Here is a 13,455-nt window from a genome sequence, read left to right on the forward strand (position 1 = left end):
TTTTTTCCCCAAGTAGACCAAATATAGAAAGACTTGGGTTAGCTGCAAACAAAATCTGACCCTATTGTTATTCCCAACTAATTCCAACTATTCTGTGTGATTGAAATCCTAAAAGAAAAATACTCTTTTATTCTCTTAGCAACAGTAGTTTAATTATCTTAGTTGTTTACTGTTATATCTGTTAGCTCTCCAGTGCCTCTGTTTCAGCCTAAATTCTCTTGGTTGCTTTCATTTGGCACTTAACTTTCAGAAGATTTTTAGAGCTATGTCTAGCATATGATTTAATGTTGTTAAATGTTAGTTCTTTTTCAGTAGCCATATTTTTAATGAATATAAAAATCATTAAAATATTGTTTCTAAATGTGACCCTGCTACAAAAGAAAGGTAAGTTACTTTCCACATTAACTCTTAACCCAACAGATGATCCTTGGAGTACTTTTCTTCTGATTTGCAGCCTAACTGACCAAGATTGATGTACTTTGAGATCCTTCCAAAGAGAAAGGTTAATGTTGGCCCAAGATAGTATTATTTCCTTAAGTACAATTTCTCTGACAACTTTTTGAAGTCTGCTATACATTTCAATAGTGTTGGTACCCAAAGGAGTGACAATTATGGCTGGAGAACAATTATGCTAAGAATAACTTGTAAAAATTGCTATTTGTTATTGGAAAATATGAAGTTTTTATGGTTATATTTCCTTTCTGTTAGAAGTAGAGGCCATTTACCTCATAGGAAGAAAGTCCTTGAGGAAATTGTTAATTTTTTTTTTTTTTTTTCCTCCCTGAGGCTGGGGTTAAGTGACTTGCCCAGGGTTATGCAGCTAGGAAGTGTTAAGTGTCTGAGACCAGATTTGAGGGTCCTCCTAAATTCAAGGCTGGTGCTCTATCAAGGCCACCTAGCTGTCCCCTTGAGGAAATTGTTAATGGGCTTTACAATTTTTGTCCTTTATTAATATAGTCCATTAGAACTCAGAAAGATTCCCCAGATAACAGTTAATTCTTTGTTAATCAGACCAAATGATTGAGATAGCTCCAAATTTGAGAAGAGGGATAGGCAGTAGGAATTCTTTCTTTGATTATAGGCTCTGTTTTGAGAATATGAAGTAAGCAGAAAATGTTTAAAAATGTATAACATGTTGTACATGGCTACCTTCCCATTTTTTGGCAACATTGATATTTCCTGAAAATTAATAATAGCTCACTGGGTCTAGATTTTAGATACTAACTCTTGAAACAAAATCTATTTTGGGGTGATGTGTAGGAAGCAATTGTACAACATCTCAGGTGAGTACCAGGATAGAATTGGACATATAGCAGCAACAGCAGCTTGGACTAGAAGTTCTGTCCTGAGGAGAAATACCCAACACAAAAGAGAATAAAGGTGTACAAGTGAGCATTATTTTTCACCTTTGCTTCATGCTACACCAGAACAGGAGTGGGGGATAGAGAGAGCTTGTCTAATGTTTTGCTGCCTATAATAGTGAGTATAAAACGAATCTGCTAAAATGCTTGGGATTTTGTTTTCTCAATGCTGCCATCTCCTGTGACTCCACCTGTGCTGAATGCACAAGTATTTGGATTGGTTCTTAGCTTTAGCCCACTATTCCTTGCATCTTATTGACATGCATGCAGGGAATTGATAGTACTGTCTTGAGTGGATTCTAATTCTGAAAATTTGATAGAGGTGATAGTAACTAGTCTATTGAACCAAGGCAATATTGTTGGAATAACAAATTATTTACGTGTAGCTAGACAATTATTGCTCCTCTGTTGTGAAAATCATGGATTTTCTGGGCCTACAGTAAGAATGAACTGAGGTCATTATTCCCTCTTTAGAAATTGCCAAATAATTCTGGCTGTCTATATGTATCACATTGCCTTCAGTGCTACTTCTAAAGTCTTTAATGATTCTATTCCTTTGTCCTAATTTCAGCTGTGCTTCTAGCAGTTTCTATAAATAAGATTTTTTTCCCCCCTCAGTATGTTGTGGCTTATTGGAAAGCAGTTCACACATTACATTAAGTTTAGTTGATTCTTACTTGTTGAGGAATTAGATTGCCATTTGCAAATGATCTAGAGTCTTGATTTGTTCTTATTTACCTACATTTCTGCTTCTTAGCTCTTATGTCCAGGGATCATTCGTGCTCTTTTGAGTATGAAAAGAAAGAGTCCATATTCCTTTTTTTATCTAGTAGCTAATGTGAGAATCTCTAGGTATGGAGTACATTTTCTTAGAGTTAGGCCATTGCTTCTAGAAAATCCAGAGTTGGGTGCATGGCTAAAATTTGTGCTTCATGAAAGAGGAAATGCAGTGTCAGGATCTAATTTTAAGCTGTTAGAGGAAAGGAAACCCCAAAGTAGTTGTATATTGTATATACATCAATATCAGTGTTAAAATGATGAAAACAAATGGTGTTTCTCTTATTTTTTCCATTCAACTGACTTGTAGAATACTTTCAAATTTAAGCTGCCATACTCTCTGAACTGTGTATGATTAATCTGCCTGAGATACTGGCATATTTGACCAGTAGAGCTCATAACTTGACTGGAAGGCATAAAAATTAACATATATTAGAGCTGAAATTCATTGATTTTTTTTTTTTTTTTTATTTTTTATTTTTTTAAGGTAAACAGAATTGTAATGGCTGAAAATGCCTGTCTAGCAATACAAATGACCTTCTGGTTACCCTTTCTTCCTTAATATTTCAAAAGGAAAAATAATGACTCTTGCATTATGAAAATTCCTAAAAGTTAGGAGCTCATTAAAACATGTAGTTAGTGATCATGTTGTAAGCAGAAATGAGGACGTTTAATTGATTGTTTCTCATACAGGGAAGCATAGAATTTGATTATAAAACATAACAGATTGGTGAATCTAAAAAGTGAGCCTATTTTGAGTGCAGGGAAATTAGCAAATAAGTTCTATTGATAATAGCCTCATATGATATCTCTCCCATTGCCATCACTGTTATTCTTTCTTACCTAATATTATACATATAACTGAGCTTTACCATTTCTAACTTCATTTCTCCTCCATAGATTGCCAAAACACCTTCCTAAGGCAGAACTCTGATCACATAATTATATGGTTCCAAAACTTTCAATTAGTCTTCATGTCCTATAGGCTGGGCCTTGTATTCTGCTGCTTCCCAGCACATATTCAGAATGTAAAAGTTGAAATAGACTATAGGTGCCATACAGCACAACTTGTAAAGGGTGCCCCATACAAAGTATTCGACAAGCCTTCCTTCAGAGACTTTTTATTTCCCTGCTCTTAATATAGAAGCAAAAAGTTAAGGGCAGACAATGTTACAATCATGTCAGGTATGATTAGTGTGTTAGCGGGTTTTGTTTAACTTTTGTTACCAGAGGAAGCTGTTTGGGCGAGAGACTGTTAAACTGTATCCACAGCATTTTCTGATCTGCCAGTCTCATAATCCTGTCTAGTCCTCTTGACTTTAGGGCTGGTGCTCTATCCACTGCGCCATCTAGCTGCCTGAAAGGAAATGATGATGTCTGCTATGCCCTTTTCTCAATCAAACCGTGCTTGCTAACTCTATGTTCACGAGACATTCTGTTAATATTTTTCATAATTCTACTAGCAATAGAGGTAAAACAGAATAGAATAGAGGTATTTTACAGGTCTGTAGTTTTGACGCCACTCTCTTAAAAAAAAAAAAAAAAAAAAGACATTTTTGTCTTTCAGCCCTACTGTACCCCTCCCTTTCCATGGAAAATGTACTGCATCCTGAAATGATGATTTGAATTCTTTGAGGGCAGCTAAGTTGTTTCTTCTCTCTTTATGTGATATTTCATCTCAGAATTTCAGAATCAGAAAATTAGAAGAATCTTTCAGAGGCCAAATAATAACTATACCTAGTCTGATTTTCTGGTGATCGTATTTTGTTTTGTTTTTTCCTTTACAGTCCAAAGATTATGCTCCTCGGAAAATAAAGCAAAAATAAATTAAGATTTCTCTCTATTATCTTCCATCACATCCATCCCAACATTTTTTAAAATGCCCTTTTTATTGCCCTTTGCATTTGTCACTAACCTTGGTTCATTCTGAGCTTTTAGTACTCCTGAATTTTCTTGTTGTTAACTGAAGCCAATGACACTTCACAATTCCCCTCCATAGTTTATGCTTTTCCTAAAATCTAGGGCTATTCCTTCCATCACCATCTCTTTTCTGCATTTCCGTACATTAAAAATTCATTTATTTTTCAATACCCAATTCATGTCACTTTGGCTGCCTGATTTCTACCATTGGCTTCACACAGAAAGTTTAAAAAAATGTATATCCATTTTGACTCCCTTCCCTTTAGAATCTCCATGATGGAAAAGTTTATTAAATGAATTATATTCAGCTTCCTGGCATTCCCTAAATAAGAGACTGTTGTGGTGATCTCTACAGATCAGAGAGCCTGTAACCATCAAGACTCCCCAGTAAACAGAAACGTCAAACTTTTGATTAGGTACAACTACAGAAGCGGGAGGGAGGGGGTGGAGTAGAGTGGCAAGGGGAAGAAAGACAGTGACACAAAAGAGAGCTGTATCAGAAAATGTGCATAGGTACGCTGGGGGAAGAAGGCATCCAGCTATAGAAAGTAAAGGATCAAGTAAAGTCAAAATTAAATGCTCCATTTATATCAGGCCCTATTTGAGTCTATCTGTTCCTTGTAACTTTCTTGCTCTGCTTTTATAGGAGTATTTATTTTAAAATGGTCCATCCTTTATATACAAAGATCAGTGGATCCATGTATTGAATTCTTTTTCTGGTAATAAGAGGTTGTACTGATTTGGACCTACCCTAATCCAGCTGCTCAGAAGATCATTGAGACTCTGTCAGACAGCCCTAGGCCAGATTGCCAACCCTACCCATGCAAAACCAAAGTGGCCCCCATAGGAATTGAACCTGTGTTCCTTAGGATGTGTTAACTCACTAAGTCCCTATATACATTGTTGGGGCCAATTTAGGTACAATATTATTTTCCCAGGACTTGTTTATAAATTTTCCTCTCTCCTTACTCCCTTCCACTCCCTTCAGCTAATGATATACTGTGACTGATCCACCTGTCTAATAGTATTGGTTGTTTTCAAAAGAGGATATTTACCCTAGGCATCTGGACAACTATTCCAAACCCAAATGGTTTCAAAAATGTTAAATGTTCCTCTTTATTTTATGGGTAGCAGCTTAACTTTTGTATGGTAAAGCAACAAATAATTTATTGAGTACCTACTTTGTATAAGTACTGATGGAGGAGAGAATGCAAAAATGAGTTTCTGAGTTTGGTACTGTTTTCTCCCTTTGTAGAAAATAATGTCTAGATTCTCCTGTGTCTTTTCTTATATTGTTCTTTGCCCCACCTCCATCAATTCAGATTAATGATAGATATTGAGAAATTGTAGAAAAAAGGTTCTAGCATGGGCCAATTATGGTTGAACTGAAGTCTAATAGAGGAGAAGAATTTTTTGAGCAACAAGAAGGACAATCAGAATTAGAGCCACTCTTTTTGATGTTTGAAACATGAGACTCGGCAATTTTTTCTCATCAGAAATAATGTTTTTAATGTACCACACAGACAGTAGATTTTTTTTTTTCCCCTTCTCACCCAGTCTCATTGATATCTCTTGCCTGACAGGAAATTATGAGCTTTTAAAATTCTTTCTAAGTGATTCTATAATTGAGACAGGAACTTCCTATTATTTGATTGTGAACTTTTAAAGTTCTTTCTAACTGAGAATATATCTAGAATAGGCTACAGAATTGAAGTGACTCCATGATTGAGACAGCAACTTCCTATTATCTGGGCCTTGATGGAAGAGTAAAGTTGGAAGGTGTTAGAATTCAGCATCAGGTACTTAGATTTGCTTTCCCCTTCTGGCAAGGAAATGCCTAAGGATTTCTTCTTTACCTTTTTGCCATCAGATTACAATGGAAGACAACTCGGTTTCTCTCTGTCTCTGATCCCATTCCCTTATAAGTCTTTTCTTTTGCACTGCAGGTAAATTAAAAGATCTTGGGAACTTAGTTCTCCGGCCTTTTGGATTATCCACAGAAAACTTCCAGATCAAGCAAGATTCCTCAACTGGTTCTTACTCTATTAATTTTGTTCAAAATCCAAATAATAACAACAGATAACATAAGATAACCATAGTAGCTACCTTAAAAAGTTGGCTTGGAAATTGTGTGCAGTTTGTAATTAGGAAGGGAAAAAGCACTGTCAATGTTTAAGTTATAAAAGCTACCTAAAGGAAAAGCTATTCAACAGAGCACAGTACTTCTTTTTCCCTCTTGTTTTACAGTCAGAGTGAAATACATTTACTGATGCAATGGGCCTAATTTTATCTCCATTTTATGATGTCCAGCTACTACCCTTAGTGCCCTCTGCACATCATTTGTCCTCTTTCCTGGGGAGACCTGCAAAGTAAGGCTGACCCCTAAGCAGCACAAAGCCATTTGTTCTTGTTTGATACTAGGAAACAGCTCCTTGAACTAGCCAGGCCTGTCTAAAGAAAAGAAGTTATTACTGGTTTCCCAACCAACATCCCTTACTCCCCTCCATCATTTCTCTCCAAATACACTGCCAAAGCTCTTGTGATCTCCAATATTTTATTATATCCCCTTGTGGTAATAAAGGCTTTCTGTGACTTACCTGGATTTGGTTGTGACTTATTTTGGTTGTTTTTGCCCACATGGACAAAGGAAACCCAAGTTTTTCTAAGATTTTTAGTGTCACTTTGTTAAAATAAGCCCAGCAGCCTTTGTCCTTTCTTTGCAGATATTGGAGACTTTTCTCTTTTAATCTTCTCTTTTAGAGAAGGATTGAGACGAATATATTTGGAAGTAAAAACAGAAGACAAAAATAAAAATAAACCCAATGCTAATAAGTTGGTTATAATACAAAGCAAACATTTAAATATCATAGATCTGCTCAGTATATTAAATATCTACCCTGAAGATTTTCTTTAAAAGATTAATGCTGGGATGATTTCAGAAAGTCCTGGAGAGAATTACATGAATTGATGCTGAGTGAAAGGAGCAGAACCAGGAGATCATTGTACACTGCAATAACAATACTGTATATGATCAATTCTAATAGACGTGGCCCTCTTCAACAGTGAGATGAACCAAATCATTTCCAATTGTTCAATAATGAAGAGAACCAGCTACACCCAACGAAAGAACTATGGGAAATGAATGAACCACAACATAGCATTTCCACTGTTTTTGTCCACTTGCATTTTTGATTTCCTTCTTAGGTTTTTACCTTATTTCTAAGTTTTCTTATGCAGCAAAATAACTATATGGATATGTATACATATATTGTGTTTAACATAAACTTTAACATATTTAACATGTATTGGTCTACCTGCCATCTGGGGAAGGGGATGGGGAGGAGGGGAAAAATTGGAACAAAAAGTTTTGCAAGGGTCATTGCTAAAAAATTATCCATGCATATATCTTGTAAATAAAAAGCTATAATAATAATAATAAAAATTAATGCTGATAAATGTGAACATGTTTAAAAGAACTTGATGTGTTTAACCTATATTGAATTGTCATGGGGAGGAAGGGAGAAAAATATGGAACACAAGGTTTTGCAAAGGTAAAGTTGTATTTTGAAAAATAAGGCTATTAAAAACTTTAAGGAATAAAAATATTTTGATTTTTATATTAAAATAAAGTTGGGGGGGAAAGAGATTAATGCTTCATTGGAATGTTGAGATTTCCAAAGTGTCACTTGCATGGTGCTGCAGTGTACATCTCTGAAGGCTGTTATGAAATTGTTTAGCAAAATCCATTTTTACCTCCCTACTTAATATTCCACCCTTTCTCTGACTTAAGAAACAAATAGCTTCATTTTAATATATGCAAATCCCAGAAAAATTCATAACATTTCCAAATTATGTTAATGCTATGAATGAGGCAGCTTTTAAAATGGATTTTCTTGGCTTTTATATAATGTATGGAGATTTTTGTTTGATAGTAACACTTGTCAACAGTATCTGTAATAGTATCTTTTTTTTGTCCCCTTTACTTTTGAGGCCCCAGAATGAGCATCATATAGATAATGCTCTGATAGAATGTTTAAAGAAATAGTATGGTATCATACGTCATACATAAAATATGAATTATGTGTCTCATTGGTTACAGGCCTGGAATCGAGATCTAGGTTCAAATGTGGCCAAAGATAGTGACTAGTTCTGTGACCTCGGGAAAATCAATTACCTTTAAAATCTCAGTTTCTTTAACTGTAAAATGAGGATAAAGATAGCATTTGTCTCCTAGGGTTGATGTGTGGTGCACATAATGTTATATAACGTTTGTAAAATGTTTAACACAGTGCCTGTCATATAGTAAATACTCTATAAAGTGTTAAATTATCCATTATTATTACATGATCATTCCAGATCTGTTCTTAAAGTTCTCTTGATATGATAATGTGTAGGAAGTGTTGCAGAGCCTTTATTGAATAGTACTTTGTCATATCTATTTCCTATATTGAAATAATGCCACTGCCTGATCATAGAATTTAAAAAAAAGAGAGAGATGGAAGGAACCTTAAAGGATCTGAAGCTTTTCTCAAAATGTAACTTAACCCCAATTGCCTCAGCAAAAAAATAAATAAAAATCATATTAAATAATAGTTTTTATTTTTCAAAATACATATAAATACATATTTTAATATTAACTCTTGAGAAACTTTATGTTCCAACTTTTTCTTTCTCTTTTTTCCCCACCTCCTCCCCTAGACAGCAGGTAATATGTTAAACAAGTTCAATTCTATACATATTTCCACATTTATCATGCACAAGAAAAATCTGATCAAAAAGGAAAAGATGAGAAATAAAAAATAAACAACAAAAAAAGGTGAAAATGCTATTCTGTGATCCACATTTAGTCTCCATTATCTTCTGTCTAAATGGGGATGGCACTTGACAATGCAAATCTATTGAGATTGCCTTGAATCACCTCATTGTTGAAAAGATCCAAATCTATCACAGCTGATTATCACATAATCTTGTTGCTATGCACAATGTTCTCTTGGTTCTACTCATTTCATTTAGCATCAGTTCATGTAAGTCCAAGCTTTTTTGAAATCAACCTGCTTGTCACTTCTTAAAGAAAAGCAATAAGGAATGTCTGATGTTGCCAGGTTTGAAATAAATATGGTTGATTACTTGAGGAATAGGAGTTGAGAAAATACCTATTTTAGACCCTTAATCATTAAAATTGGTCCCTTTGTCCTAGCTGCTAAATCTTGTGTTCAGAAGAACAAAGATAATCAAAAATTTAAGGCATCACTCACCAAGTTGGCTAAGGGTGAATATTCAGATTATTCACCTCTGCCATTTACACACATTACAGTAAAATAAGTAGTCCAATAAGTATTGGACACATCATAAATTATCAAAATAACATGTAGAGAGGGAAAAATGAAATTCATGATCATAAGTGTACTATTTAAACATGTTTCCTTTGTTTAAGCCAAGAAATTTTTAGCATTGGACTTCTCTGGGAAGATGACCTTCTAAATGAGAGGCAAGCTACCCAGTTCTCTCACACTTACTCCAACAAAACCTAAAGTAAATTCAAATCAAACCAAATAGCAACTAGAAAGGTAAATGAAAAACTACAGTGAATTCTCCAACTACAGGCAGCCAGAAACCCATGGACAATAGAAAAAGAGATCTTATCAGCAAAGCCAGTACTAGCTGAACACAAAATAGTATAACTCAACCAGAGACATGTACCCTACAAGAGTCTCTCTGAACATACTAAGAGTGGTGAATTCCCTGGAAAAAGCCTCAGGATAAGTACTTTATATACTCCAGGGAGTGACAGCAGACAGCAAATAGCTTGGTGCTAACAACATACCAATAAGCACTGTACTGCAAAGCTTGGCAAAGGAAAACAGATTTGGGTTCTGAAGTCCCTAACACTATTCATTAGTGCCTAAACAAGATTAAGTGGAGACCCAGAACAAGCCCTAGCAAAAACAGCAGAGGCACAACCTTAACCTGGCACAAATTTTCAGTTTAGGAAATAAAAGCTGGAAACGTGAATAGAGGAAAACATAAACTAGTATCAATAATGTTTTCTTTTTTTTAATTGTTAATTATAAGGAGATACTGAAATGGGGAAAAAATGGATTTTCTCCAAGGATTACTGGTATACCTGGAAGAAACAGTTCAGTTTCTTTTTTTTTTTTTTTTAATAGCATGAAAACTCAAAAGCATAAGTAATTTAGAAAAGAAAGTAAAAGCAGAACTCAAATCCAAAGAAAACTAAAGACCAAATCGATTTATTGAGACAGCAAAAAACATCAAAATTATTGAAAAAAAAATAACAAAACTGACCTAGAAAACAGATAAGAAAACAATTAAGAAATTATTGGATTTCCTGAATGGGAGGAGGGAGGTCTGGGACTATATCTTAAAAACTCAATAAATTTGCTTGCCATCTGGGGGAAGGGTGAAGGAAAGGGGTGGGGAAGGCAGAAATTAGAAAGAGATTTTGCAAGGGTCAGTGTTGAAAAATTGTCCATGCATATGTTTTGAAAATAAAAAGTTTAATAAAAAAAATCCTAAAAGCTTCCTGCTTCTGTAGAGCCACAGGACCAAATAAAACAATATGTGAAAGGAAGCTCAAAAGGAGGAGTCCCAGGACTAGGATAGCCAAAATCCAGAGCTTTCACATCAAAGAAAAATTACTGTGAACATTTAAAAGAAAGCAGTTCAAGTTAAGGAACCATAGTATCATACAAACCAGAGATTGGAAAAACAACATTCAAAAAGCCAAAAAATAGTCCTCTCCAGGTTTGCAAAACATTATTTTTTGTTTTTTAAAGTTTTTTGTTTTCAAAACATATGTATAGTTTTCAACATTCACCCTTGCAAGTAATGAACTGAACCAGCTACACTCAGCGAAAGAACTCTGGGAGATGACTATGAATCACTACATAGAATTCACAATCCCCCTATTTTTGTCCACCTGCATTTTTGATCTCCTTCACAGACTAATTATACATTATTTCAAAGTCCAATTCTTTTTGTACAGCAAAATAACTGCTTGGACATGTATACATATATTGTCTTTAATTTATACTTTAACATATTTAACATGTATTGGTCAACCTGTCATGTGGGGGGAGGAAGGAGGGGAAAAATTAGAACAAAAGGTTTGGCAATTGTCAATGCTGTAAAATTACCTATTTTAGTAAAAAACTACTAAAAAAAAAATTACCTTGTGTTCCAAAATTTTTTCTCCCATTCCCTTCCCTAGATGGCAAGTAATCCATATATGTTAAACATATGCAAATTATTCTATACATATTTCTACAATTATTCTGCACAAGAAAAAAAATCAGATCAAAAAGAGAAAAAAAATGAGAAAACAAAATGTAAACAAACGACAAATAAGTGAAAATACTATGTTGTGATCCACACTTAGTCCCTACAATCCTTTCTCTGGGTGCAGATGGCTCTCCATCACAAGACCATTGGAACTGGCCTGAATCACCTCATAATTTTTATGGTACAATAGTATTCCATCACATTCATATGCTGTAATTTATTCAGCCATTCCTTAATTGCTGGATACTCCCTCAGTTTCTAAGTCTTTACTCTTTTACAAAATAAAGCTATATTTTTATACATGTTGGTCCTTTCTTAATTTGATATCTTTCAGATATAAACCTACTAAAAAGATTGTAAGATCAGTTTAATAGTTTTGGGAAGAGTATATTTTAAACTTTTCCAGCAATAGACTAGTTCACAGTTCTACCAAATGTACTGATTTTCCTAGATTTCCTCCAGCATTTGTCATTTTCCTTTTTTGTCATCTTTTTCAATACATGGTTATGAGGAGACAGCTCAAAGGTATTTTAATTTTAACTATTCTAATTATTAGTCATTTAGAGCATGAAATTATTGATAGTTTGGATTTCAAAATCATCTTCCTAATTAACATGCCCATCAAGTAATTTTCTTACTTTTTTTTCCCCTGAGGCAATTGGGGTCAAGTGACTTGCCCAGGGTCACACAGTTAGGAATTGTTAAGTGTCTGAGGCCAGGTTTGAACTCAGGTTCTTCTGATTTCAGGGCTGTTCATTTTCTTACTCTTAAGTATCTTTTGCTTACTTATCTATTGCTCTGTCAAAAAATATAATCTCTTCACCTTGGCATTTTGAAGCCTGCTACACTTTGGTTCCAACTTTTCAGCTTTCCATCACATTACTCTTGACATGTTCATGCATTCTCATTTCGAGCGCGTTCTCATTTCAGCTAAGTCACCAGATTGCTAGCTATTCCCTAAAATTTAAATTCCATATCTGGTCCTCTGGATTTTATATTTCAAATCTCTGTCAACTGCCATCTCCACAAAAGTCACCAGGATTCTCTGCTCCAGCTAGTTATTTGGGAATTTCTCTTTTTTCAAGTTACCAAAATAAAAATGAGCAAGTAAAGGAGAAAGAACATAACCACAGATAACCACTATAAGAATAGAGAAGATCTGGGTTCATATTTAGAGGAAGATAATGAAGTTTTTAAAAAGACATTCTTTTTTCAGTGAGAAATGTGAAATGGTCCCAAGCACAAAAAGATTTCTTAGAAGAAATTTAAAAGGACTTTAAAAATCAAATCATAAAAAGAAAGTCAACCAACTTGAAATAAAAAACTAAAAACTAAAGGAAGAAAATAATTCCTTGAAAACTAGAATTAGATAAAGAGAAGCTAATTACATTTTAAATCACAAGGAAATAATAAAACAAGATCAAAAGAATGAAAAAATAGAAGAGAATGTGAAACATCTCATCAGAAAAACAAGTGATCTGGAGAACAGACCAAGGAAAAATAATATAATAGTAGTCATCTGCCTGAAAATTATGATAAAAAAATCTTAACACAATATTATAAGAAAAAATATTAAAGAAAATTGCCCTGTAGTTCTACAACAAGAAGGCAAAACAAATAGAAAAAAAAATTCATTGGTCATCACCTGAAAGAGGACCCAGAAGAAAACAGGAATATCATAGTCAAAGAAGCTCCCAGGTTAAGGATAAAATATTGGAAACAAGAAAAAAAATTATAATAACATGGAGATACAATAAGGATTAAAAACCATCTAGCAGTTAATACATTGAAGTACCATAGATCTTGGAATAATTCTATATTTCATAGAGCAAAAGGGGGAGGGTTACAAACAAAGGTAACTTACCCAACAAAGTTAAGTATCATCTGAATGAAAAAAGAAATGGACATTTAATGAACTGAAAGATTTTTCAGGTATTTGTAACAAAAACAATAACTGAACAGAACTGAAGGGAAAATCCAACATATAACATCCAGGAGAAATATAAACACTAAGAACCAATTATAAGGGACTCAATAAGGTAAAATCATTTACTTCTTATCTATAAAAATATTACTAGTTCTTTTATCTCTATCA

General features: G+C 34.1%; 1 protein-coding gene across 2 annotated transcripts in view; it reads left to right on the plus strand.

Annotated features, from left to right (window-relative positions):
* TTC1 (tetratricopeptide repeat domain 1) overlaps positions 1-6,660 on the plus strand; it is a 45,676-nt gene extending 39,016 nt beyond the window's left edge. Inside the window, exon 8 of one of the 2 annotated variants that reach the window (XM_074291958.1) lies at positions 421-6,147. In XM_074291958.1, the coding sequence (XP_074148059.1) occupies positions 421-473 (53 nt within the window). In that variant the 3' untranslated portion in view covers positions 474-6,147. Of the gene's footprint in view, positions 1-420 lie in introns of both variants that reach the window. The other variant, XM_074291957.1, reaches the window with a different exon arrangement.
* The last annotated feature ends 6,795 nt before the right edge of the window (positions 6,661-13,455 follow it).

This window comes from Sminthopsis crassicaudata, chromosome 2, assembly GCF_048593235.1.
Source record: "Sminthopsis crassicaudata isolate SCR6 chromosome 2, ASM4859323v1, whole genome shotgun sequence".
Taxonomy (NCBI): domain Eukaryota; kingdom Metazoa; phylum Chordata; class Mammalia; order Dasyuromorphia; family Dasyuridae; genus Sminthopsis; species Sminthopsis crassicaudata.